The sequence below is a fragment of the Metarhizium robertsii genome (assembly GCF_000187425.2).
Source record: "Metarhizium robertsii ARSEF 23 chromosome Unknown MAA_Scf_4, whole genome shotgun sequence".
Taxonomy (NCBI): domain Eukaryota; kingdom Fungi; phylum Ascomycota; class Sordariomycetes; order Hypocreales; family Clavicipitaceae; genus Metarhizium; species Metarhizium robertsii.
Window position 1 is genome coordinate 1,884,680 of NW_011942182.1, and position 26,413 is coordinate 1,911,092.

General features: G+C 47.7%; 10 protein-coding genes across 10 annotated transcripts; 4 read left to right on the forward strand and 6 right to left on the reverse strand.

The window, feature by feature from the left end:
* Positions 1-420: 420 nt before the first annotated feature.
* On the reverse strand, positions 421-5,512 carry MAA_02705 (cytohesin-2; the record flags this gene model as incomplete). Its single annotated transcript, XM_007820703.2, has 8 exons — positions 421-723; positions 782-1,164; positions 1,223-1,329; positions 1,395-1,774; positions 1,829-2,171; positions 2,224-2,513; positions 2,571-5,107; positions 5,161-5,512. The coding sequence occupies 8 exons, from the start codon at positions 5,510-5,512 to the stop codon at positions 421-423; spliced, it is 4,695 nt and encodes a 1,564-aa protein (XP_007818894.2).
* Positions 5,513-6,785: 1,273 nt separating this feature from the next.
* Positions 6,786-8,431, reverse strand: MAA_02706 (glycosyltransferase family 62 protein; the record flags this gene model as incomplete). The annotated part of the gene is made up of 5 exons (XM_007820704.2): positions 6,786-7,004; positions 7,062-7,081; positions 7,215-7,538; positions 7,615-8,294; positions 8,355-8,431. 5 exons carry the CDS (start codon positions 8,429-8,431, stop codon positions 6,786-6,788), a joined length of 1,320 nt encoding a protein of 439 aa, XP_007818895.2.
* Positions 8,432-10,830: 2,399 nt separating this feature from the next.
* On the forward strand, positions 10,831-11,734 carry MAA_02707 (3' exoribonuclease; the record flags this gene model as incomplete). Its single annotated transcript, XM_007820705.1, has 2 exons — positions 10,831-10,948; positions 11,001-11,734. 2 exons carry the CDS (start codon positions 10,831-10,833, stop codon positions 11,732-11,734), a joined length of 852 nt encoding a protein of 283 aa, XP_007818896.1.
* A 1,966-nt stretch (positions 11,735-13,700) lies between these two features.
* MAA_02708 (uncharacterized protein) lies at positions 13,701-16,586 on the forward strand (the record flags this gene model as incomplete). The annotated part of the gene is made up of 1 exon (XM_007820706.2): positions 13,701-16,586. The coding sequence occupies one exon, from the start codon at positions 13,701-13,703 to the stop codon at positions 16,584-16,586; it is 2,886 nt and encodes a 961-aa protein (XP_007818897.2).
* Positions 16,587-16,722: 136 nt separating this feature from the next.
* MAA_02709 (tRNA-splicing endonuclease subunit sen34) lies at positions 16,723-17,619 on the reverse strand (the record flags this gene model as incomplete). The annotated part of the gene is made up of 1 exon (XM_007820707.1): positions 16,723-17,619. The coding sequence occupies one exon, from the start codon at positions 17,617-17,619 to the stop codon at positions 16,723-16,725; it is 897 nt and encodes a 298-aa protein (XP_007818898.1).
* A 408-nt stretch (positions 17,620-18,027) lies between these two features.
* Positions 18,028-19,217, reverse strand: MAA_11091 (Ethyl tert-butyl ether degradation EthD; the record flags this gene model as incomplete). Its single annotated transcript, XM_011413057.1, has 2 exons — positions 18,028-18,651; positions 18,726-19,217. 2 exons carry the CDS (start codon positions 19,215-19,217, stop codon positions 18,028-18,030), a joined length of 1,116 nt encoding a protein of 371 aa, XP_011411359.1.
* A 457-nt stretch (positions 19,218-19,674) lies between these two features.
* On the forward strand, positions 19,675-20,267 carry MAA_02710 (UDP-glucose 4-epimerase Gal10; the record flags this gene model as incomplete). The annotated part of the gene is made up of 2 exons (XM_007820708.2): positions 19,675-20,021; positions 20,162-20,267. The coding sequence occupies 2 exons, from the start codon at positions 19,675-19,677 to the stop codon at positions 20,265-20,267; spliced, it is 453 nt and encodes a 150-aa protein (XP_007818899.2).
* A 221-nt stretch (positions 20,268-20,488) lies between these two features.
* MAA_02711 (thiamine pyrophosphokinase-related protein) lies at positions 20,489-21,613 on the reverse strand (the record flags this gene model as incomplete). The annotated part of the gene is made up of 2 exons (XM_007820709.1): positions 20,489-21,452; positions 21,576-21,613. 2 exons carry the CDS (start codon positions 21,611-21,613, stop codon positions 20,489-20,491), a joined length of 1,002 nt encoding a protein of 333 aa, XP_007818900.1.
* Positions 21,614-22,174: 561 nt separating this feature from the next.
* MAA_02712 (uncharacterized protein) lies at positions 22,175-22,804 on the forward strand (the record flags this gene model as incomplete). The annotated part of the gene is made up of 1 exon (XM_007820710.1): positions 22,175-22,804. The coding sequence occupies one exon, from the start codon at positions 22,175-22,177 to the stop codon at positions 22,802-22,804; it is 630 nt and encodes a 209-aa protein (XP_007818901.1).
* Positions 22,805-23,137: 333 nt separating this feature from the next.
* MAA_02713 (Nucleoside phosphatase GDA1/CD39) lies at positions 23,138-24,934 on the reverse strand (the record flags this gene model as incomplete). Its single annotated transcript, XM_007820711.2, has 1 exon — positions 23,138-24,934. One exon carries the CDS (start codon positions 24,932-24,934, stop codon positions 23,138-23,140), a length of 1,797 nt encoding a protein of 598 aa, XP_007818902.2.
* Positions 24,935-26,413: the final 1,479 nt, after the last annotated feature.

Below are 26,413 nucleotides of genomic sequence, written 5' to 3' on the forward strand. Positions count from 1 at the left end.
ACATGCTCCAATTCACCTATCCACCTGGTAGGCATGGCACTTGAGGAACAGATACCTACATGTGTAAGTACTTGGCCTGCTCGATGAAGTACGAGTTCGGGCTGAGCATCAACGTACGCAATTTGAACCACGGTAGTCCTCACTTTCAGGAAACGTTACTACGATTTGTGTACCTGGCGTTTGTTGTGTCGAAACTGACAAGTGTCAACCGGCTAGCAAAACCAGTCTACCTTCTTCCTGGTATCACAGTTCGAGCTGTTGGGAATAATGAACCGCCCAAGGCCACCTAGGTAGGTAGGAGGGCTCTGAAGCCTTGTTGAGTAGTGACCACTTAGGTTGATTGGGCCTCTTGATCTAGTCTAAATCTTCGCGATATGAGTAATTTCGGCGGCTCAGTGGCCTATGGGTAGCTATATGTTATCATTTTCTTTGGTCACTTTCGCCGCCGCCGACAACATCAGCAACTTCACCAGTTTGCCCTGCGGTTTCTTTCTGTTCATTCTCTGCATCTCCACCCTCGCTTTGGACCTGATCTGTACTGGATCTGGTTCCAAGGCCCTCTGAGGCAAGATCACTTCGCAACTCGGGTAGGAAGCGATCAACCCGCTTCCACGTCTCATCCCACAGCGTCTGTTTGGATGCATCTTGTGATGGAGGAACAAGATACCCACTGCTCGCCATGAACAATACGACATTCTTTAAATTCTCTCTCACTGCTTCCTCCTATACAACTCATTAGCACTAGTACGACCTAAGTAGAACGAGTGAGTAATGAACTCACCAAGCTGTCACCTTGACCACTGTTCATCAGGCGATCCATTATGTCAATGATTTTAACCCACAAGTCAAGCATCCCATCCCATCCAGAAAGCAGTACTAAGTATTGCAAAAAAACTTTGCAAAGAAGCGATGCGCATTGCACTCGCATCTCGCTCATGCCATCTCTGTCTGAGGAAAAGACTTCTGGCTTAAGAAGTCTTTGTATCAAAGGGAACAATACTCTACCGAAAATAGCCGTCCATTCCTTTGCGTCCGTAAGCGTTACCTCTGGGGATAGAAGCGAGCGTTGCATGGCAGAGAACGCGAGTTGCCGGATATCTCTACAAGGATTGGTACATTGCGTTGTTAGTGTTTGGAAAATTGGAAGCCAATACGCTGACCAAGCTAGCAGCTTGTTAGTTGTCGTACAACATATACATGTAATGGAGGTTCTGGTGCCTACCCTCACTCGTCTCGAGCCGCGATTGCTGCATCAGGTTAGGGACACGAGCGGCCATGTGTTGCAACGTGATAATGGCCCTGCATCCTCTCTCAACACTTTCATTATCGCTATTATTATGTTAGCATGATGACGCTATAATAAGTCCCAGTGCACTTGGGGGCCAGGTGCTTACGGTTTCAAAGGCTTCTGTACTCTGCGCTGATTTGGTACTGAATTTAACTCAGACGGCTCAATGGGAGCTGCAGCAGATGCAAAGAAATTTAAAAGAGCGATAGCAGCTTCATAGTTGTCTGCAACAATAGCCGGTGGACTCCCAGTCGCACCGTTCTCCAAGATTGCAAATACAGACGTAGCACAGTCTGGATTTCCTGCTAAAATGCGAAGAATAGCCCAAAAATCAGGAGACTTCATAATTTCGCTCCGAAGTGGACCAGGTTCTTCTGTACAAGCGGAAAGCCCACTCAGAGTAGTATCAGAAGACTTTGCTATGACTTGCTGTGGCAAATTGGCGATTGTATGGAGCAAGGAGTGCACCTTGACAAAGTCATGATCCTGATCCAGGGCTTTAGCAAGGGAACTACGGCATGAAATGGCGGATCAACATACATAACTGCTCTTCAGAATAGATAGGGCATGGAAAATTGCCCGAGACAAGGTAATAGGATGCCACTGCGCGGGATCTCGTAGCAACCCCAGCACCACATCGAACACCGTCTTGCCCATGAGTTTGATACATTCGTCGGTCCGAACGGCTAGTATTGTACAAAACTCCAAGATGTAAGCGACGCTGGGATCATATGTTGGCTGCACGACAGCTTGAACCTGAGCATTTGCTGACACAGGCGCGATGGAATCTTGCTTGACTGTCATGACTGCCGCTTGATCATCCTCAGGAATCTGTTCAAGAAGCACCTGCACCAGTTCTGCGGCCGTAGGAGCAGAGAGATTGCTGCTGATGTCAGAGCATATGGACACCTGAATAAAGGAGTATAGAAACTTACAATATATTTTGAAAAATTTGCTCCATATTGCACGACTTAATGCAATCGACAGTACATAATGTACTCTCTAGTTCCTCTTCTGACGGCTCCGGGGGGTCATCAGCCGCATAGCTGGATATGTAAGAAGTAAAGGCGCTGAAGAATCCCGTTTCAGCAGATCGCGCAGCCCGGTCTATAACCTGGGACGGCATTTGCAGAGGGATTCCTTGTATCGATATCGAGAATTTACTCGCGGCAGCGAACGATGGTATTAGTGAGTTCACAAAAAGGTTCACCCAAATTTGTACAACCTTCGCCACATTAGTCCCAATTATCCAGCTGCATATCATTGCTTAAGAGAGACTTACTTGCTTCCATCCTTGCTGAATGAGCGCCTCGTTCCCGGTAATCACACGAAATAAAACGAGTGTGGCTAGTTGTGCGCGGAAGTCCCGGCCAAGCTTGACTGCTAACTCACTGACCATCACACTCCCATCCCCAACTTGAATCTCTGTATTCAAGGACGTGTTGAAAGTATTAGCTGTGGCAAGTGTACTCATGTGACTCAGACAGTATATTATTTGGTCCAGGGCATCAGAGTTTTTGTATTTGGCTGCGATACGGGCACACTCATCGAAGCCAGTGACGATTCTAGCGAAAACCGCATCGTCAGTCGCAGACATGAAAACATACGACAAGGTTGAAACAATCGGCTTCCATGTAGCGGCAAACATATCGGCATCGTATATGTTCGTATTGCAGATAACCAGTTCTCCCACCGTTTCGGTTTTCAGTAAGAGTTCCCTCCATGCGTAGTCGAACGCATGCTTGTTATCATGCTCGTCAGGCAGGATGATTTCATTAGACTTGATCGAGTTGAAAATTGCTTGAAGGAACTCTACGGCGAAGTCTTTTCCATCATTCGTACCACGAAGATTTCTTGAAAAGTCTTCAAAGGTCATTCTCTTGGCGGATTTGAGATTAGGGTTGTGCTGGTCGGTATTCAAAATGATTATCGCGTAACTCAATATGAACACAGCGTCCTTGTTGGCTACATCATTAGGTGTGTCGTCGGCGCAATACTTCTCCGAAAAGCATTCAACTATTGACGCGATAAGCGGTGCTTCTCCAGGCAGCCTGAATGCTTCTAGAAGAACTCTCAGTGCCTCATCTACCCGCTTGCCAGAAAAGTCGAAGAGATCTAGGAACGCTTTCAGAATTGCTTCATTTCCCTTCTTCGAAAGATAGTCACCCAAGACTGATTTAGAAACCCGCGAAGTTCCCTTGAGGAATTTCGCTACCTCCGTAGGATTATTGGCATCAGATATGATTCCCTGAGCCTCCAAGTAGCCGAGCCCCAGCTTCGGTTTCTCGTTGAACTTGCTAGTTCCTTTGACAATGATTCTTTTCTTTCGTCTTTGCTCTCGAAGTTGAGACGGCTGTGGAAACCCTGCATTAATCGGATCATCCTCCAGTCTTTCGGCCAAGAATTGGATGTAACGAAGCAGGGCGTCGAGGCATAGCGGCGGGACACTAGTTGTACTCCATGTTGCTGAATCAGGCAGCGCATTTCGCGAGAGTAAACCGATAATATCTTCGCAAAGATCCGCTCTATCCACATCGCAGTCGTAGTTTACGAACAACTCGGCAACAAACGTGGGCATTCGGGACAGAACACCTATGGTCTCGACCATCGCTTGCCTTGCATCAGGCTTGCGAGCGCCTCCTTCTAAACCAAGCTTCTGCCTATCTTTCACGGAAACTGGAGTAGCGCGGCCACTACTAGCCTGTGAGGGCGGAGGCTTGACAAGCTTTGGTGTCTCCGGTATCCCGATGTACAGGGAAGGATCAATGCCTGGCTCTCGCGGAATCTGGACTGTAGGGTGCAAGCATGCAACTAAGTAGGATAAATATAGTTCTTGTTGTAACTTCAGCACCCCTCTGCACGTAGCCAGCAAGGTACCTGTGACAATCAATGACTCCTGTAGTACAGCCATGTTGTCAGATCTGACGAGTTGAAAGAGATAGCAGCACAGTCGATCCTCTGCAATCGCCGCCAGTGCCGGGTGTCGGGTAATAAACGGCCCCGAAACTTCCAACGCTACATGTAGAATTCGCATTGCCATCACTCTCATTGTGTCTGTGTGTTGTCGATCATTCGGATCGAGGAAGTTAACAAGAACTCGAAACAGCTCTCGGACAGAGGGGAAGGAATAAGGTTTGAGATCTACAAACTCCGTTTCTTCAGTCTGTTCGCTTGAGGTGTCCTTGACACTCTGAGATGCAGGCGCAGCGTCTCCATGTTCATCATCGTCACAAGTCAGTGCATCTCTCCGAGGCGAGTTCGAATCCTTGGGGTTTGGGGCACTTTCTTCATTCTCGGATTGGCCAGGTTCTTCCAGTCTTAAGTTGGCCAAGTCCTCCTGGACACGATGCTCAAGTCCGTCATTTTCCTGGCCAGGTTCCAGCTCAAGATGCTTGACATCTTCGAATATAATCTGACACATGCGAACCATAGCAGCCTCGGCTGTTCTGCGTAGCACTGCTGAGAACCTGGGTTGAGAGCAAATCGCTAAACCGCGACCCATCATGTCGCAGACACTTTCATCACTTAAAATATGACCACCAGGACCGGACATCATGTCCTCCATGAGATTAAGAATCATCAGAAGAACCACCTCGCCCTGAGATGAGTCACTGATATCGAATTGACAATGTGTCACAGCTGCAGACAGAGATTGCATAGCAAGTGCGAATCTGGGCGAGTCAGAACAGACAAATCCATAAGCCAAGAATTTCCTGAGGGCTCCGAGGGCGAGAATCGTAATAGGTGCCGCGGTCCCTTTGGCTTGGATGACAAGGAGAAAAGGCGCCAGCAATGAGGGTGCATCAAAGGTGCGAACATCTGACAAGTAAGTTAATGAGTGCTTGTACAAACTCTAATGTTGTCGGCCAAACCTTTGACTGCCGCAATCTCGTGTCGAAGCTTGCCGAAAGCTGCAATCATAGGGTTATCTTGCATGCTCTTTCCCTTCTGGCCACGCAAACCCCATCGGTTGTTTACAGATGTTGCGTCATCGTCGTTTTCGGCGCCTCCAATGCTTGCAGTCAATACCTTCTGTCGAGTCTTCAATACAGGGCCGGCAGTACCAAACTGTATCAAATTCGGGTTGCCACCCAGGATCGCTGATACTGAGGAGTGTGGTGATCTAGCATGCTTTTGGACTGCAGAAGTTATTGATATACATTCGGATATGACCAGTGAGATGGGGTCAACGGCGACAGACACCGGTCGGTTGCGATACTGCATCCTCGGAGCATCGTGGTATAGCGAAGGCGAATCTATTAGTTCAGTGGCGGATTGCCTGTCGATTGTACAAGGTAACGGAGCATCTTGGCTCATCTTAATGAACGTGTCTAGTATTTTGGCACTGAGCATCAGCTTCGTTCGTAACTTTGGGAGTTGGTACTTCTGGGAAGCTCATGGTTAACCTACCTCCTCCTACGTCGATATGTGGAGTTCAGAGCAGCGGTAGTACATGTGAACAGGTTCAATATCGATAATTCTCCCGTTGAAATCGAATCGATGTTGTTTTAGCTTGTCGTTGTGGAAGTTTGTTATGACAGACCTAGGTAGCCCGGTCAAGTTGCCTTACAACAGGACGACGTTATTGGAGCTCAAGGCTGTGAGTGTCCCTCCGTCCCCTTGGACCTTGGTACACTTGTCCAGTCCGACATCGAGTGTCCAATGACGAGCCCCCACCTCTCGTCCCAACCAACCTTCAGCCTTGCACCTTACTTCTGGATTGTGGGGAGCGCGAATTCCAGGCCTGTCTCTAAGATTTTTCTACGGAGTAGTACTAATCACCCAATTCCACTTGTGCGTTGGTGTCCATACAACAATCATTGGATCATCGGCAGGGGGCAACAAGATACGGAGTCTCTGCTACCGATGTACTCTCTCAGCGGTTGCCTTACATGTATAATTGATTGATTGAATTGTTTACCGTCTTTTTGCGCCTCCGCAAGGGGACATGAGACGTGCTAGGCTATGTATTCTGACCAAGTCAGTGGCGTTTTTTAAATAATACATACACATTAACCGGATTTTTGCCCCTTAATGACCTAATTTCTCTATCCATCTAGCATTTCATGCCTTTAAGGAGGTATTTTCTCCTTGGGTTTTTTTGACCAGCTACAATTCTCTGATACCCTTTTAAAGCTGCAGCAGCAGTTTAACCTCCAGTAACCACGTGTTCAAAATAAAAGGGGAATAGTGTATAGTGCGTATTAGGTAAGTTACTTGATGCACCTCTAGCTATATCCTCCCTCATGTTGAAATTATGGACGACAACAACTACAGGTCTGCTATTTCGCAGACTTGGAAGGCAGCGTCGCATCGCGATAGGATAATAGGTCGACTGAGTACTGATTGGCAATATAGGAATAACGTCTCTCGGTCGAATGGTGAAAATACTTTCCCTATATAACGCCAATGGAACATATCATCCCGAGAAGATAACGGCAGTGTCATACAACGCCTCTATCCCGCCGCCCACCCTGATAAATGATAATAATACATCTCAAGCAATGACCCCGGAGTCCTTCGCAGCGTCTTCGGCTTGATGTAATTCTGGAGAAGCTACACTGGGCCGCTTTGACTGTTGCTGTTGCTCCCTCATTTCTTTCTTATCCTTCTCCCACTGACTACTTGCGTCACCAAATTCTTCTTTCAATTTCTGCTCCTTCAGTTTCTTCTCCTGCTCTTCCTTCTCACGAGCAATTCGTTCCTGCTCCATCTCCTATTGCGAAAAGTCAGAACTCGTCGACCAGCGGTTGGCCACCGCTCGAGTACTTACCTCCATGTGACGAATGTCATCTACACTAGGTTCATAGAGATGCCAAATCACGTAGTGTGGCAACCCTACCACAGAGTACTGCATTCTCTTGGCCATCTGTTCAAACTCCAGTCAAAATACGTCACAAAACACATATAGGGTGGGACGAAATACCGACCTTTCCAAAGCCCTCTGTCTCAGCATGCTTTTGGAAGCTAAAAGCTGGGAAGTGAACACCGGTTCGAAAGACTTTAGCTTTGGCTAGAATGCTGACACCGCCAACGCCGTCGATCTCCATTTCCATATCTGGATCGCCATAAGGGTCACGTAGATATGCCAGGTGAGGTCGCCAGGTGGCGTACTCGGCGTAGCCTTCCACAATCACAGCATCTTCATCCAAGGTGTCGGCAAGCGCTAACGCAGTCTCTGATTCTTGCCAAGAGTTCAAATCGTATGGTTGTTCGCCACCGAGCCAATCCGGTAGGGGTCGCCAGACGTCTAGAAGAAACGGGATTAGTTGGTTATAGAGATATTGAATAGTAAAGGAGTCAGAATAGTACAATGCGGTACTTACTTGGCACAATGACGTCTTTATTATGACGCATAAGATCCTCGAGTATGGTGAAGGGCGCAGTCTCTACATCTACATCTCGCCAATAAACCCAAGAGTGATATGGTCTTAAAGCTGCACTGAGAAGCCAATTTCTGGCCTGAGCCATTAGCTTTCTTCGACTGGCTTGTGCTGCGAATCCATGTCGGCTTTCAACATCTTGGTTGACCTTTTGACCAAAATCTTTCTCAATAATGGACACTTCTCCATAAGGCTGTTTAGGATCAGGATCGGCCTGGATTCGTTCCAAATTGTCGGTGAGCACCTGTAATGTTCGATCTTTAGAGTCGGACACCAAGAAGGCAAGGTCGATCAAATGATGAGGGTATGTGAAATTGCGCAAATGAGAGAAAAACATTGCCAAATGCGCTTCCGCGTCACGCAAAGGGACGCACAAGAGAATACGTTCTTCGCGTTCCCAGCCCCGTGCAGTACCTTGGACATTGCTGAGATCATAGTATCGGACGGTTTCGAGCTCGACATCGTTCGTCGCAGAGAACAAGCCTAGAGATACAACAGAGAGGATTGGGTTAGAGGGCCATAACCAAAAACTAATGACAAGCAGTCCAATCACTGCAAGGCCAACTCGAATGAGAAATTTTCTCTGCCGTCGGTTCCCCGGTGCTGAAGTACGAGGTTGAAATCTAAAGGGTTGCGTTAGATTGGGTAGGTATATGATGCCTGGATAATAACCACGCAATTACCTATGGGGAGATATGTCAAATGTGTTGCCTCTGGGATATCCGTTGGAAAATCCGCTTCCTTGATGCCGTGGCATCATTTTGCTGGCAGAGAGCAAGACATAAGATGACAGATATGTGAAGAACAACCCAGATCCGCACTGCCTGCTACCAGACCGCGCAGAATAATGACAGAACCAAGGGGCGAAATTGATCCCTGCGTCAAGTAGAAGAGGAAAAATGGGAAAGGAGGAAGAGGCGATCCGTCTTAGGATATCGGTTGTGATGCAAGCGATGTAATCATTAATCAGTATGCTTGCAACCGCGATTTAAAAAGTGAAGGGTGGAGGACACCCAGCTGCCTTTTGAAAGGAGACTTCATGCGCATGGTCAATTGCTGAGTGTCTCGGGCCAGGAGACCACCAGTAGCGAGTCCCTCCGCCTACTTAAGTACCTAGGTACTTACCTATCTAGGTACTTTACCTACCGTAGTAAGTACTTTAGGGTAGGTACATTACAAAGTATGTCCGCCAGAGCGTAGACAGACACACAATGGCCCTTGAGGTGGGTACATGCTCTCTGTGGAGTAAAGTTCTACCTGACGATGGGATATGACCAAGCCAAGTAGCCAGGTTAGTCCTCTAGCCTTTCCAGCATAGCATACCCTATGATACACAAATCGAATAATGAAATTTATCAATTACTCAGAGGGTTGAATGCCTATGAGCATTAGATCAGAGTCGGCACGCCTTCTGCATTATAACCATTGGCAAATGGGTGTAGGCCAAGATAAATCGGAACAATCGAAACTGATTGAAGCACTGATTTCGATCCCTTACTACATCACCACTGGCCAGTGTTAGGTCATTAGCGAGAAAGTCGGTTCGTGTTCTAATGAATGCGCTATACATTTACTACTGGAGCGATCGAGTATAATTACAGCATATCTTGATTCGTGCACTCTGAGACCTACTCCAAGACCTGGGAACACGAACGGAAAAAAAGGTAGACAGGTTGCAGAATGAACAATGAAGTGCTACGACTATAATTATTTGGATTGGCTGCTACAACAACCCGTACCAGGTGGGGAGAGACTTATTGTCCCTCTCGCCCCCAAACCAGCCAGCCTGTCTGCGTGTTTATCGTCATATGGAGCTATATCACTTCGTCCACGTTTAGATGCGCGACTAAAACCCTTGCCTGAAACCAGTGAAATCAAAGACAATAACGACTGCCAAAACAACGTGGCAAAGATCAGAATGTCATGGAAATATTGAAGATACTCACCTTAATAATGCTGCAGTCTTATGTACCGCAGCTCGACTCTGTAGTGTGACCCGCTTTGTTGGATAACTGCTGCGAGATTCAATTAGAAATCGCCATCTAACAGGATACCATGATATAGAGCAGTTCTTGAGACGATTCGTCAGACAAGCCAGTTTACTCAGTCATCTTCACCGGCCCTTCCATACCAGCGAACCAGAACGGGCCACGAATAGGGAGAGGCACTAAAGTTAAATAACGTCGAGTGACAACTCCACAACTTTCATAGCGTCCCAGACAGAGAAGCTCAAGTGCGGGAGAATAACTCGGTAAAGATGAGGTAGTTGAATGGATAGAACTTGTGTCATCATCTGCCCATGCTACGCAGTCTTAACGGAGAAACAGAGAATAGGGCATGTGTACCTTGACACCTCGGGCGGTACAGTGCGTCTTGTTGCGCGAATCGGTTGTACAAAGTGCTGGACCTAAGCAAGTTTGAAAGAAACAGTGACGTTGCACTGCGGCTTCATGCGCAAATTAGCCATGTTATGCAGAAGACAGTATCAGTGAAGCACGCAGGTGTGAAATGCTAGTTGGTATCAGAGATCTTGGTATGGTATTTAGGAGTCATCACTTTAGTTCAGTAGCAGAACTGGATGAAAATAAGTCTCATCATGCAAGGAGGGTTTGGCTATAATTGCACTCTGATTAACTTACTCGGTGACATTACTTCTCTAGGCTACTTCATGTAGCAATCCTCGCCTTGGTGTATCTGCAGTATCTCTGGATTAGTAGATCTTCAGGTAGGTACATGCTGCACACATTGTTTGGCAACACACTTCATCAGATGGTAGTGCATGCTTGTTCAATCGCTCAGGAGTCGCGGGAACAGTGGTGTGTGATATCTTCATATGAGTTGTATGTGAAGAATAAAAGACAGTGGCTGCAGGAAAAGGTAGCAAATCACTCACTATTTTTCATATTTGATTGCAGGGCAACAGACAGCATACTTTAGTGTCCGGTGAAGATGTTTGTCAAGGAAGAAAAAATTGAAGGCCTAACTCTTGCGGGTCCTTAATAAAGAGATGTGGATAATGGAGTTACCCTTAAAGCCAAAACAAGTGGGATCAGTCGCACCACTAATTTCATATCGCTCCCCACTACTTGCATAACGATTTGGGTGGATTTTACGCCCGCCAACACAGCTCTTGTAAAAGTAAATACACCTCGCCGAGCAATGTCTGATCGGCGACGAATTAACGGGCCAGGAGGTCCTACTAACCCTCCTGTCTACGATGAGGATTTAATAATCAAGCCAGTTCGCACCAGGAATAATAATGATGTCCGACCATTTTGTAAGCCAGTCTCCGATCGCGTTCATCTGGTCACATCTAACTCATGTAACAGACCTGAAGACTGGTGTAACACCATCAGCATCGGGCTCCGCCTACTTGGAAATAGATCAAAGTACTGGGAGTGGATTTGGCATGAAGTTTACCTGCACCGTGCATGGACCTCGATCACTCCCTCGATCAGCACCGTTCTCTCCTCATATGGTTATATCAACCCATGTCAAATATGCGCCTTTTGCTACACGACAGCGCAAAGGCTACCTCAGAGATGCCAGTGAGCGAGATTTGAGTATACATTTAGAAACTGCCTTGCGCGGCGCTGTTATTGCGGATCGCTGGCCAAAAAGCGGTGTCGAGGTGGTTGTAACTATTGTGGAAGGTGACGTGAGCCGCCAGACAACCATCGATGAAGGCCATGAGGAGTGGAACACCATGTCTATACTCAGCGGATGCATCACTGTTGCTTCTGCTGCGATTGCCGATGCTGGAATCGATAGCGTTGATGTTGCTGCAGGGGGGGTTGCCGCACTTGTACAAGACGAAGGCATTGGGAAAGAGCCAGTATTAGTCATGGACCCTTCTGTCTCCGAGCACAAGACTATTTTAGCTGCTTGTTGTGTGGCATATTTGCCAGCTCGAGACGAAATTACGAATCTCTGGTACAAGGGGTCTTCATGTGGCTCTCACCTTGCAACATACCGATCTTTGGTTGGCAGGGCAGTTCTTGCGAGCAAGGGAGCCGGAAAAGCAATATCGGTGTCTCTTAACGAAGCGGCTCTGTTAGCTTAAATTCAAGCTTCTTCATTGCCGCCACGCCTTCGATGACTGTCCGGCCGCCGGCAAGTTGTGCCAAAGCCGACTCTCGAAAAGGGGGAACGCTATTCGCAAAATTACAAGAGGCGCTCCTCGGGTATGCAATGGGTAGAATAACTGCGGGTGCATGTAGTTTGTCTGTTGGTATAAGCGGTTGCTGACGAGCTATGGCGAGGTAGCGGACGTGTAAGGTCTAGGCAGGACATATACCTTTTGACTCCAACATACATATTTTGTCAAGGCCGGTGATGACGAGCAGCCATGATAGTCATTTCCATTTCTCAAAGGATGAGCTGGGCGAAGTGGAACCTATCGGTCTTGTCGTCGGTGTCTATTGTTAGGTGCTGGCTGACAATTTCATCTGTCAGCACACATGTTGCTGACAATCTAGGGCCCTATTGCGGCCTTGAGCATATGTATAATTGTAACTTTTATTACTTACTTAAGCAGACATAAAAAAGGAGATGAGACCTCGGCTAAGACTGAGATACGGAGCTACTTTATGGCGTGTCCCACAGATTGAACAGTGGTATGCTGCGTACCCAGGTACCTTTATCATTTGAAGCCGCATACGTGTTTGAGGTAGCCGCCACCGCCTGCATTTCTTCACCTCTACCCACTCGATTGTTAATTTATGTTTTATCCACGTCATGCGCTCGCCAGTCAAATAGGAAGTAGGATATAGGCTATCTAAGCTTCATGTGATCAACCAAGGCTGGGCCTTTATTCGGCAAAAGCTTGCAAATTTCACATTGCGTCTTCGGGGAAGTTCTAGATTTACGTCTGCTCACCACTGTTCCACTGGTATCGTCCTGATCAAGGAGCATTTGAGTCGACTGTGGTAATGGCTGCCATGGTGCTATCTACCTGGGTAGTTCAAGAGTAGCGACTACCCCGGAGGAATTAATGCAAGTAGCCAGGTCGTGTCATCTCATCAACAGCTTCACCCGTTAAATGAAATGTCATTCAAACTGCCCATGGGTCTAGATGGTATGGTTGACACCGGGCTCATTCAAGTCCAACGTGCTCACACCAACTACATACTTTGTACCTATTGCCTAAGTTTTAGCCCTGCCAATGTGGCTAAAGTCTGGGTACTCAAGTACGTTCATTGGAGGTTTTTTTTTTTTTTTTTTGGTGACTATCACCATCTTATCAGTTGTGACAAGATAACCTATTGAAGTTTTTATTTAATATTTGGCTAGTGTGTTTGACGCATCGCGGTGCGTTCTGTGTTTTCCTCGAGGCACGTTACAGTCCTGTAACCTGGTACGGCTCAATCATAGTGTTATGAGTGGTCTCGTATGACTATCTAGCCTTTTACTTTACTTTACTTTACTTTATTTTTTTATTAAATAATTTAATAATTCATAATAATGTAAGATCTGTCTTTCGATACTTATATCGTCACCAGAGCCAGGGGCTGCGCACGTAGGCATTACATATGTACTACCTGCCTACTTGTACTTACCTCAAGTGCTACCTGAGTACCTAGGTACTTAGGGGGCAGTTACCTCCTGTCCCACCCAACGACCATGGCCGTTGGGTCCACCCAAAGTGGATTACTCAAGTGCTCTTTGGAACCAAGAATCAAGTCGTCCAACTTCAGCCGGCTTCAAATCCTTCTTGGTGAGCGATCGCTAATACGACCATCGTCAGCATCCTTTCTCCGGCGATAGCGAACTAATCAATAATACACTTACGTCATATTGCTAGTGTCTCTTTGCCGCGCTGGGGCGTGCTGTGGTATCAGGTATTTCAACAAGTGTACAGCACCACACACCATCCATCATCATCGCATTTGGCAGCGAGCTTATTCCGAGAACCCGACTCCATCGGACTCGATAGGAGGACAACGCTACTCTATGCCTGGTTTTGTCCACATCAGGACATAGAATCAGGCGTGAACTTCCAGAAACGCTCAGTGGCTACTGGATGTGCCATGGACCAACGGCTTCACGCTGCCAATGACTTTGCTCCTCACATGGCCCAACCTTTGGTAAATCTCCAGACAGCTGCGGGTTCAAGTTGGCACAACATCACCGCCTGGGCCATCAACGTGACGCGAAATGCGGCGTTTCTAGAAGACTTCTTGTGGGTCGGTCCACGGATTTTCATGAAACTTGGATCCTACATAGCCTTGTCAGACACCACAGGTGGTTCGACGGGACGACTGACATCGCCATCGGATGGAGCCATGTCCTCAGAGCTGCACTTGCGAAACTTGCTGGAACCTGATATTAGTACCCCTTTGAAAGCAAGGATTGACCCATCCATCGGAGATGCAAATGCAGACACACAAGCTACACGACTGTCCCTTGATGGCGCGCGAGGCTTGGGCAGTGTATTTGGTTACGTTACCAGTAAGTGGGCAGTGTCAACTATCGCCATGGCTATAATCCTCAACCGTACACATATATTTGCAGCTACCAGAAGGCGATTGCGGCTCTACTGGCGTACTAGGCTACTTCTCAGGGTCCTGCCGATCATTCTTCTTGCTTCACAATCACTCCATCTTCTCCGGTCTATCCAATGCCAGACGTCACCAATATTTAACCAACTTCGGTGGGGGGATACAAACAAAACGTCTGATTTGGCATTTGCACATCCGAGTGCATTCCTGAATAAACTGAGCTCTAGCTTACTTCTCGGCGTTGGTGATAGAGAATCATGTGAAGCTGCTGGCATGGTTCCCAAGGGCGACGACTCGGATGCTCAAAATCTACGCGGGTCTTTGAATCTACTATGGCCTCTATTCGGTGTATTATGTCTTAGTCACTTTATCGAGACGCTATCATGTGCCGTCCAAGGCCGCCCGCTCTCAGTGGAAACCGGAATGACGCTGTTTGAGCAATCACTTGCCTTCGCAGAGGCAGATGCGGCCGTCAATAATCAGCTTGGCTGGGGGTCTTTGCCTCGGATCCATCAGAATTTGAACCCGCCAGTATCTGGTTTATCAGCATCAACTTCTCTGACGCGGTCTGCGGTCCTCAGCAAGGTTAACACGCCTCCAGAAGTCTTATTTATTGCATTTCTGTCGTCCATGACTCATCTGTCCAGTCACATGTTGGGAGTATTTGATGCCCAGTCAAAATACAGACTCGTGAATACAGGGTTTTGGGGCCTCTGTTTCATGGGTACAATCGTCTGGAGCGCTTTCGAATTTGAACTGGGAAATCCTTTGGCACAAAGCATGTTAAGATTTCCAACTGTGTGCATCGTTGGATTTGTTCCTCATGTTCTAGTACTGTCTGGTATTGCGGTCTGTCTTCTAATATACGGACTAGCCCTCATCCTGTCTGCTCTAGCTCCGCCGTTGTCTACCAGCGACAGTCGTTCAGCGACCCTTCGTCAAAGGCTAGCACATGCTCATGAAAACATGCAAGCAAATATCTCTCTTTCAGAAATTCGCATAACGAGAGACATGGATTTTTATACAGCACTTCTTCGAACCGGGTTTGCTGCCATCAGTATGGCAAGTGAAGCTGTATACCTCAATGAAGACCGTGGTGTCACTCTACAACATCGCACCTGGCTAGAAGAGGCGCGCTTCCGAGAGGTAGAGGAAATACAAAGGCAAGCAATTGGAATTGGGATGCCTAACTCCCAGTATGACCAGATTGGCACTATCGGGCTCGTTCCAGTAAAAGATTGTACCGTGGCTGCGACAAGCGGCTATGGCCGCGAACGTGCTGCCCAGAGAATATCCAGAGGGCGAAGTGACAGGGCCATTCGGACAGGCACTGGGGCGACTGAAAGAAGCTCAAGGTGGTTCATGGCTGTGGAATTTTTACTGAGCACAGGCAAGTTAATGGTTCGCACAAGTGCCCTAGCGGCACTTTGGGGGTTAGGAAGGATTCGAATAAGGAGTCAACCGGCTTGGCTCCTTTGGCTGGCTAGACGCCAGAAGCTTAGTATGGGTGACAAGGACAGGGTGTCCGGAAGGAGACAGGGCATCACATCGGATGCTTCTGGACGTTCAATCACCGGCCAAAGATCAATTCCTCCAACGGAAGGCTTCGATGTCGAGACTGAATTCAGGCGATTCAATGCTAGTCAGGATGAAGACAGTCTGGATGCAGACCTATATAAGTATTGGTTGACTGGAGGCTGGTGGAGTTCAAATGACGAAAGTGGTGAATACAAGCCAGACGACGAGGACAGCTGGGACACAACTTCCGCCATATCCATCCCGACAACGCCAGTCGACGAAGATGGTTCAGATGACGGCTGGGGATCGGAAGAAGATAATACAGAAGCACCCTCAGGGCTATCACTGACGCGAAGCTGGGAAACCACGCCGCCTGCGGATACAATCTTGGACACGAATAATTTAGCACGACTCCTAAACCCGGAGACTGCAGAAGAACGAGAAGAAGCCCACATCCTCTCTGCACACCTGCAGTATGATACAGTAATGACGAGGTCAAGCTTTAGGCGCCAGGATCATCTCCGACGGAGTCGTGTTCTTCTACGGCCCGGCATGACTGCCACCGGAGGTTACAGATCTTCGGATAGTCGCAACGTGAAATTGAGCCCCGAAGATGAGGAACATCTCTTGGAGCAAATTCTCCTATCACGTCGCAATCAGAACGAGTTCCACTCCCGCGACACTGACACGATTCAGCGTACGGATTTGGCTACCGAGGAAGCAGCAAACCTGCCGTGTGTTGTTTGTCAGAGTTCCGTACGAACAATCGTCGTTTGGCCTTGTCGCTGCTTTAGTCTCTGTGACGACTGTCGCGTGTCACTGGCAATGAACAACTTTGATAAATGTGTATGCTGCCGGAGGGATGTGATGAGCTTCAGCCGAATTTTCGTACCATAGCCGCATGACAGCCTTGCAGCTACACGAGTGATTGTGGTTCATAGTTCTCACTAGATCGTGTCTTCTTATTAATTTTGCTTTCATTGAGAAATGCGCAACGACGGTGCAAATTGGTTCCTATGCGTTCAACTCTTTGTTACATGGCCGCCCACTCGACGCTGTATGTATGGATCGAACTTGGGCGTGAGTCACACGCTGGCTCTTGCCCGCCCAGCAAAAAGGCCTTCTTCACGGCTGTTGCTAGGCGTCCACCTCCAACAATGTCCAAAATAGCTATGTGCTCATCCCATTCGTACTCATTTGCCATGAAGTGTGCATGGAAGCGCAGCGGGTCACCAGGATAAACGCTATGGTGAGCACCAAATCTCAACCCGGGCGTCATATAGTAGCCTCTCTCCTGAAGAAACCCGCACAGCGAGGCCGCAGGCTCCGATTCCATGTCAGACGGTCTAAGTGTGTTTCGGGGCAATAGAGAGATGCTGGATACAGGAGTTAAAGATAGAAGTCCTACGGTGCTGACTTGGTGGTTGTCGTCAGGATAGGTGATGATATCACTGGCTACAGTATGGCTGTCAATACCCATGGTAGATGGGCAGCTAATGCCAGCTTTGTTTTGTTTCTGACGAGCAGTTGTGGGTGCCGCTCGTGAGGCGGCATGCTCCGCTAACGCATGCTGCACGGTCTTTTTGCTCTGCCGCAGATGGTCTATATACAACGCCCGCGCCTCTTTGTTAGCGGAGTTCAGGGCAATGCCGTGAGCAGCCACGTCGTCTACGATGTATGCTGATCCTTTTCGTGCAAGGATATACGCTTCCTCAGGTCGCAGCTCCACGGGCAATCCCAAAAAAAGATTTTGAGTTGGTTGCTGTGGTGTTGTCCCAACCAAAGTACCAGCAGTGTTTTCTTGTCTCCGGAGGAGAGAAGCTGCGTCAGGGTCGAATACTAGATATCGTCCAGCAATTTTCGAAATTCTGACCTTGTTCGGGCCGATCTCTGCGTGATCGCTTGTCGAAATCATAGGTTCTGTGGTCATTGTGTTTGAGTTAGCTCAGGGCCACATATCCTAGGATTTCTCGAGCGCAAGGGTTGACGTGGTAAGGGCATTGGAGAATCATAAGTCGTCTTCGTAATGTTGAATGTGTCGTCACAGGATTTCAGTGGATTGACAGATATTCAGAATTATAATCATGATGCAAATTTGGGCCGCCAGAGGTGAATCGGGAGCAAGGGAACGTAGTGTACATACCAGAATGCGTTGCAATGGCACAAAGGAATAAGAACAAGAAAATCTGAGGGCGTGCATGAAAATTTAGACCGACTTGATTAAGTAGGCATGGCTCGTGTGGGTCAATACTGATAACGGGGCTAAAATCGCATATCGGCAAATTGAGCACCTATGCTGCAACTGGGGCAGCCCAGCTTCGAAGTACCATATTCGCCTTCAGAAATTCAGGTCTTGTTTTTTGGACTGTTCCGAGTGTGATGACGACCTCGATTCTTCGTCAAGGCCGACAGGAGGTAGGCTAAAAGGCATTATAACTAGTCCATTTGAAGCACTGAGCCGAAATGACATGTCTTCTCTCTTCCAGCACCCTTCCATCCCACCACCCTTTTCATGAAATATCGGCAATTTATGAACACGAACCAAGCCTTGAGCTTTGCTTTCCTCCGCCCTAATTTCCTTCGCGTACGTCAGCTGTTTCAGAGGTACGAGTTCAACAACACCATCAAACAAAAGCTCCATCCACTTGCAAAGTCCGGAATGTCGTGGATGAAGAGATATGGGCAGCGAAACTACCGTAGCAAGTTGGGACGGGAACTGCCGTAGCAAACTTTGCAGACTGTGTAAAAACCGCAAAACCTCATCCGGTTTGCATGCTGTGGCGGGGTACGCGGCGGGGGAAAGCAAATTGGGTATGATGACTCGATGTACCAAAGACGAGGCCTTCAGATTCGAGCGAAGCTCAGATATGAAATTTGGGAAAATAGATTGGGATCCGAGTTTAGCAGTGTCTCGGGTGGGATATGTCAGAAGCCGGCCGCGCACGCAGTCTGCTCCCAGCCTCTTCGAAAGGTCAAACGAGTGACAAAAAGTGCTAGAACTTTTGGAAAGTGCAGCTTCACGTTGTGCGTCAAGACCTGGTTTCTGTTGTTAATGTTGTAATTGCAAAACTGTGGAGGCTGCGTGGTGCTTGTACCTTTACTATTTGACTGGCTACCCAGGGTCTCATACCTCCATGCTATCTTCATTTTACTTGCGGATGGAGAACTTTGTGTATGAGGCGGCTGTTCCTTTGCTTGAACTAGACCGGGAAGCTCTCGGCGCCAGGCTTCTCCAACGCCGAGAACGTGAACTTGATGTCCCTGAACTAGGCCTTCTCCAGCAAAATAGCGAAGCAAAACACCTCCAAAGTCCGTCGTTCCGGATTCTTCAATCAACAGAGAACTTCCAAGTGGCAATCCCGCATGACCAGCCAGCAGCTGATCCAACGAAGATGTACCAGTTGACGTGGTCAAGCGACCATCTAATGGTGATGGACGAGTGCCGGGGAGTGTCTCTCTGTTGTCAGTCTGGGATGGTGACGACGGCATCGGCGCATGAATGACAGTATTTCTTTTGCGGAACGACATGACAACTGCGTCTTCTGAACTGCGCAGGCACAAATAATCCAAGTTGGAAGACCTAGTTTTCAAGGCAAGTTCAACAGGACAAATGAATGGGAAACGGAAGGAAAAGAAGTCTGCAGACGGGCAGGCATGAAAATGAAATGTTTAGAAACGAATTAGAATAGAATCTGCCAAAACAGAATTCTCGGTGCTGGAGAGTGCAGGTTACATGTATATGTACGCTGATAAATTGCTCAAGAAATGTCACTGGTCGCTGCAGTCGACTAAACTTCAGACTACTTAGAGGAATGTGGGTCCTGCTTGAAGGAGCGGGAAGGGCGACCTATGCCCCGGTTGAAAGATATGCCTATAACAGTTATTCTACTAGCTCGACTTTTTTTAATGCAGCTGTAAAGAAATATTGCCGAGAAAACAAATACAAAGTGCCTCATATTGTGATCCCTAGCGCATCCCAGTCAACATGTCCGGCGGCGGTGGCGACGCAACCCTGTTTGAGGAGAGCTTTACGGTCACCGAATATGATCAATCCAAATACGATCGTGTTGCCCGCATTTCCTGTACATCGGCCGACTCGCAAACTGTGATGGTGCTTGATATCAACATCGAACTCTTCCCTTGCGCAAGGTCCGATTCCCTACATGTTGTCCTATCCACAACATTATCACCAGACGGCAGCAAGGAGGACGATAAGGGTTGGCGAGATGTCGGCAAGGGAGGGGACGCCCCAGCTACGTTGGCTGATTTGTACGACTATGTTTGCTATGGCAAAATTTACAAATTTGAAGAGACATATGATGGCAATACCATGTACGTACTTGGACGTCCTTTACATTTTCTCTCCTTTACCTATTGAGTCAAATGGCCACGATCCTAGCTATATTCGGCGCTTCCTCAGAGCCTCCGCTTGTTCTCGATAATTCATCGCTAATCATCGGCCGGACAATTAGCAATGCATACGTATCATTTGGAGGCCTCCTCATGTCCTTGCAAGGACCCGTTAAAAAGCTCACGCCTCTACGAGTTGACAACGTCTATCTTTTGATCAAGAAGTAACCGAACAGACACTCGACATTTATCCAATGGTGCATACCATGACATTCAGCCTAGGATACCGATTCACATCTTTTAAAAGGGGAACTTCGCCTTAACGATGCATGTTTAACGGCGGCAAAAAATGACACCCCTTTTTGGTAAATTTTTCTATGACAACTGCAGTAATACTTGAAACCACTGGGTGCAAAAAGATGAAAAGCGCCCACTGATCACCAAATTTGTCACGTTCTTGGCCACCCTTCTTGATGTGGCCCTGGGAAAGGCAGTTTACGATGCATTCGTGACTGGATGGTACTTAGGTGTGGCTCCTCGTCTTCCATCAGGATGCCATGGCGAATAAAGAAGTCCAGCATGACTACGGCGCAGTTGTCCTTGAACTTGCCACAAGCCAGGTCCCTCTTGACTTGGTTTACGTCGCAGAGCTTGAATTCTTCGACTTCGCCGTCCTTTGGTTGCGGGATTACCCTCGCAGGTAGTTTCAGGTCATATACCCACTGGCACTCCGGATAAATAAAATCAGCTTGACCAAAGTTCTTTTCATCGGTGACATATATGTACGTAACCGTGCCGACTTCTTCTGCATTCGGACGAACCACGTCTTCTATGAGACTGGCTTCTTCATCCGCCTCACGAATGATGCACTCAAAAGGCGTCTCGCCTGTCATTAGCCCGCCAGCAACAGTGTTATCAAGCATCCCAGGAAATGTTGATTTGTTTGCTGCTCGCTTTGGGACCCATATTAGCATACCATGTGGTGCAGAAGGTTCAACCACATATGCGGTCAAGTGAACTCCATATCTCATAGTTCCGAGTAAGCCAATAGCAGCGCGCTCCATGCTGAAAAGGAGTTCGCCATTTCGCCCATAGACGGGCCAGAGCTCCCCTCGCCAGCCCCTGAGCAGCTTGAAAGTCCGGTGATCTCGCCAATGCGCAGATAGACTTGCTGCCATTGCCGTACGCTCGGGCTCTGAGGGTAATTGAAAGAGTGATAGCGTCTTCTTGATGTGGTTGACTTCCATTACACCCCTCACATCATCAGGCACGGTTGTCAACTCTGCCACGACGCGATCAAGCACGTATCCGACTGGGTAAATACCGTTTGCATCCCTCCAAACAAAGGTATAAATGCCGTTTGGCACATCAAACAGTGTAGAGGATCCGGTAGCATAAGGGGGATAGGGGAACCTACGGCATTGTTAGTTCTTTTTTCTAAGTTTAGATTCGTCTGCCCGTCGAAGTGTGGAAGAACGATTTGAAAATTGTGGAGGACAAATAGCAAAATATATTGGGATGATTCGCAAGCCTCACTTATCCGTATTATGAACGAGGTCTAGATTTGACTTCATTTCGAGCGATGAGACTTAGGTCGAAGGAATTGATTCAACATGTAATGACTCAATGGACTGGGCGTCCGTCGTGATGTCGTGAAAAGACGTTGAGGATTATGAGTCTGACGAAAAGCACCGAAGGTGGGGTGGCTCGTTGGAGTGATCCAGTGAGAAGAGCCTACCCGCGAATGCCGATTGGCGCACGCCAAATATTCGCACACGACGCTCCCGTCCCTCACCAGCTGGAACCGTGTTCCTAATAGGCGAAAAAGCAGAGAAATAGCGGAAAAGCCTTGGCCGCCATCAATCTCATATCTTCATAATATAAGGTGGGTGTGGTTCTTATTTTATTTCTCTTTGTCTGCTTGTCGAGCCACTACTACTACTCGTCGTCGTCGGTTAAAGATTGCTAGCTACCCCGCGTGACGGTAAGCGGAATTTTTCGTGTATTCGGGCAAAATCACCATCTTCAGTCCAAAGACTCGACATTAGCTGACCCAAGAGAACAAGATACAGCCGTTGAATGAAAGGAGAACCTTGATCACCCAAACGTCAACAGAACCAACCATTCACTCAGCAATGTCCGGCCTCATGTTTGGAGTTATACCAACCGGGCAACAGCTAATCACTGATCCTACATCCACACCTTCTCCTACGTCGTTTCTTTACACACTGCCAAACACCAAGTCTTTTTCTCATGTTATGGTAATCTTGCTACCGAATGTTCAGCTTCCCGATAATACCGCTGCTGCAATCTATCTTGCCACTGCCAAGGACGTTGCCATGGCAGCTGAGTTGGGAGGCACACCAAACTTCAAATTTCTTGGAGGAATAGGGTCTGGGAAAGAAAGCGCGCTGTTTAAGATCAACTCGAACCCTAGCCAAAACCATAGCAATGCAGAAAATGACGGCATCGTGATTGGGGTTTCTATTGAATCGGCAGAGTCTGTCGGCCAACGTTTGGAACAGCTGTCGGCCGACAAGACAGCAAACAGCTCGGCGTCAAATTCCAACACGGCGCAGATGCCTACTTCTCTCCTTGCCCAACGTATAATACAAAACGCATATAATTCTTTGGCAGGCTACACCCAGCCGATAGGTCCTGGGGGTGTAGAGGTTGTCCCTCTCCGGGCATTTGACGACTGGTGGCGAAAATTCGAAAGTCGAATTCGCAACGACCCCAACTTTCTTGCGAAGCCACAAGAATAAATTTAGCAAAGCACTTGAAAATGTCATTTGATAAAGATACCTATAGAATTTTCAATTTGAAAGTCGCTCGTAACTTTCTACGATCCCCTGACAGTTGCTACAATCCGTTTTCGGACGAAGCCTTCGTGTAATTTGATCCAGAACGGCACAAGGTCAATTCGGCCCCCGGGGAGGAGGATTGTTGGTTGTGAGTTTAATAGGGATGAATGGTTCAGCGTTACGAAGAAAACAGCGAACGTGCTCATAGCTAATGTCAATGACCAAGTGACACCAAGCGCACCAAATTCCATAAGCAATTTGTACCTAAGTCTCTTCTATCAGATATTATCATTGCTACTCAGCCTGTGTTGGAGTCATAAGCGGGCTTTTCAATCGGGTCGGGCTGGTCGCTCTGCTTCTCCTACCAGCGTTTAACATTTGGAGATTTGGTGCCAATCGTTCCCTACTTTCCGTTCGAAGGACTAGTCCAGTTCGATCCATTACTGATGGTTGTTGACCCTCCTCAAGGCGACCCAAGACGACTTTAGGGACACCTGGCCCGTGATATCTATTTGCATGGGATCCGTCACTGCTGTCAGAGCCGATGATACCCTCGGAGTAGTCGTCTAGCTCATATCGAGTAGCCTCGCCTTGTTCTAAGATTCTTTCATAATTTGCCGTGCCTCGACCAAATATTTTATTCGTCAAGCTAAGTCCGCTCCGTGGTTTGCGACTGGATTGGCGTCGCCGCCAAATGTTCTGTATTCGACGACTTCTATCAGGCCGTTGAAGAAAGAATACGACTAATAAAGCGACAAACATCAAAGCCAGGATAGAATACAAGGTCTGGTTTTCGAAAGTGTTGTCGTTGTCGATATCACTGTCTTCACTATCGAAATACGAGTCCGACGTCAAAGGTAAAGATCCTGCGTGCTCAAAATCGGAGGGTGTCTTCGAAGCTACATTGCTTCCAAACCCAACGGGCAATGACGAGAGATGAGGTGATATTTGGCCCGACGCATAAAGAACCATCTTTCCTAGGGTCCAACTCACTTCCACACCTTCCACGGTATCAATTGGTTGGAACGAGTTGAGGAGGTCCTGCCTGCCATTCCCCGGCTTGTCGTATGTTGTATTGAAACTGGGTCTAGATGAAAGTCCCAAGCCAAGTCGAGGGATTCCAATCCCTTCGTATAGAACATTTATTAGCCAAGATGCTTTAAAACAGGCTTCCTGTGCGTCTTGAATCTTCTGTGCTGCAGATTTCTTCCGTTTGACTATGTCGCTTTCTATTGAAGCCCATTCGCGGCTACAGAAAGCAAGAACTTTCTGCTGATAACTTGCGAGATCGTACGCCTGTTGCTCCTTGCCAAAAACGCCGTGGGTAGTATGCCAGTACTCTGACACTCCAATGAAGTGGTTGACTTCGAAATCTATTGCTGGAACGTGCTGACCATTTAGGAGGCATGGATGATCTTCGCATGGCGCATCTTTGCGAAGCAGGGGATACGTTGTCTTTAAACACTCATCAAACGCGCCTGTTCCAACAAGAGTTTTCCCGATGATAGATTTGCCGAGACCTGAATTCTCCCCAAGATAACTTCGAAGACCCTTCGGCATACAGGGGTCCGGGATTTCATCGACTGGACCGGCATAGCTTTCCACTAAACTTTGTATATACCGATGTCGGGCTTTGTTGGCTCCAAATCCTAGCCATGTCGCAGTAAAGACCTTATATTCAACTGATGACCCGTCCAGACGTCGCATGCGAACTAATTTTAAATCATTTGCATGGCGCTCGGCTTCAGTCGTATTGGGAGCGAAGGCAATCTGCGCTGACGCACCACCCATGTCCAGAAAGCCATAAGTATGGTGACCCTTTCCGTGAACATGTTCTTTCGGTCGATCAAGAGCCCCTAAGAGGTAATTTGTTGCAATCCAGCCATACAATCCTTCTGTTTCTCCGGATATAACCTGTACTCGTTCGCCACAATCAGGAAGGTGGAATTTTGTGTTCATTTGTAAAAATTTACAGACCCCCTTTAGAAGTGATGCCTGTTGGGGCTCTGGAAGAAGCCGAACGCCTGCTGTAGCCATTAAAAATATAGGGGTCTTGGAAACGTTTTCAGAAGGCACCTCACTGAGGGCCATGTTGATGAGAGACTGTAAATGCTTAGGGCCAATAGATGCCACATCTTCCGCAAATGTGGCAACGCCAGGATGGACCTTTTTGCTCTTTTTTAGCTTTAGCTTCGGCAAAATACGCAATTCCAAAGAAGAGGCATTTTGACTAGCTAAGATGGGGTGTTTCCATTTGTAGACATAAAGACGAGTTCCCGACGAACCGGCGTCGAGAATAACTCCATATTGAGCTAGAGTGACGAAATATTAGTTGACAAGTAATTGCAATAGAGTCGGTTAGGAGTCCCGGGTTATGATACGATACTTGACATACAATTTTTGCCCATTAGGACATAATTTACGTTGCAAACCAGTACTCAGGGATGTGTTACGCGACTTTGATCTGGGCAACAGCGTTTTATTTCTTTTGTAGTGTTGGTCGCTGCGAGCGGGCTGCCGCTATGAAGGCCCTTTTTTAATCGGTAAATCGGCAACGGTGCTTCCTATTTGGTGAATTTGGTCGTGAATTATTCGGACAGCGGATACGGTGGTTGCGGTCGTACAGTTGCGATGTGCAAACGCGCCGAGACAACCACGAAATGATCATAGGAAACGCGGTGGGTGGCGTAATTTGAACGGCGGCGACGAGATATTGTAGTCACAATCGCAAACTGTGTCTAGAGCGAGAGGCCTGTGGGCAAAAAAGAATGCAACATGGTGATTACAGGATAATGTATGAGGAAAATAAGACGCTGACTTGAAGCCTGTCGTCATCGCGGCAGAGAATTGATCTCTTAGGAGTACGTGGCCACACCGTGCAAATACAGTTAATACACAATTTCGCACATGTGGAGCTTGACCCTGGAAGCCATTTATGCTCTAGTGATCCAATACAGTCGGGGGGAAGTAGATCTAAGGTAAAATGTGTTTTAGTCACGATTTCGTCCAAAACACCTACGTAAATAGAAATAATCTCCCCATCTGGTACCAAAGAGGTATAAAAAAATGGAGGCTTAAGATCGATGCAGTAGGTCAGGACTAACTAATTGTATGGCTAGTTGACCTTTTGTACCATATAAGATTAGGTAGTAAGCAAGCCCTTGGTAACCTTGAAAATTGAAGCCCGAGCGAAACAAGGTGTCAAGTGCAAGCGGAAGGGAACCCCCATCAATCAGCCATTACTCCGTACACCAATGCGGCTTCTTGTCCCCCAATCTTCAGGTTGGGGGACTGTCTCTGTTACCGTAAGCAAGGCAAATTAGCGTTGCACGATACAATCTCTGTATTGATACAAAGTCTTGAGTACTAACCTACAAAGGAGAGGATTGAGTGCGCCCCTGATAAAAGGGGCTTTCGGCTCCACATAACGCCGTGCGTATTATCTAATTCCGTCCGGTGCGCGTTACGTGGCCTGATACCTGATACAGCTACTACTAGTACTAGGCTGTGATCCCGTGTGACGGTTTCACTATCAGAGTGTCCGTATCGTTGTCTCCGCGTGACTACTCA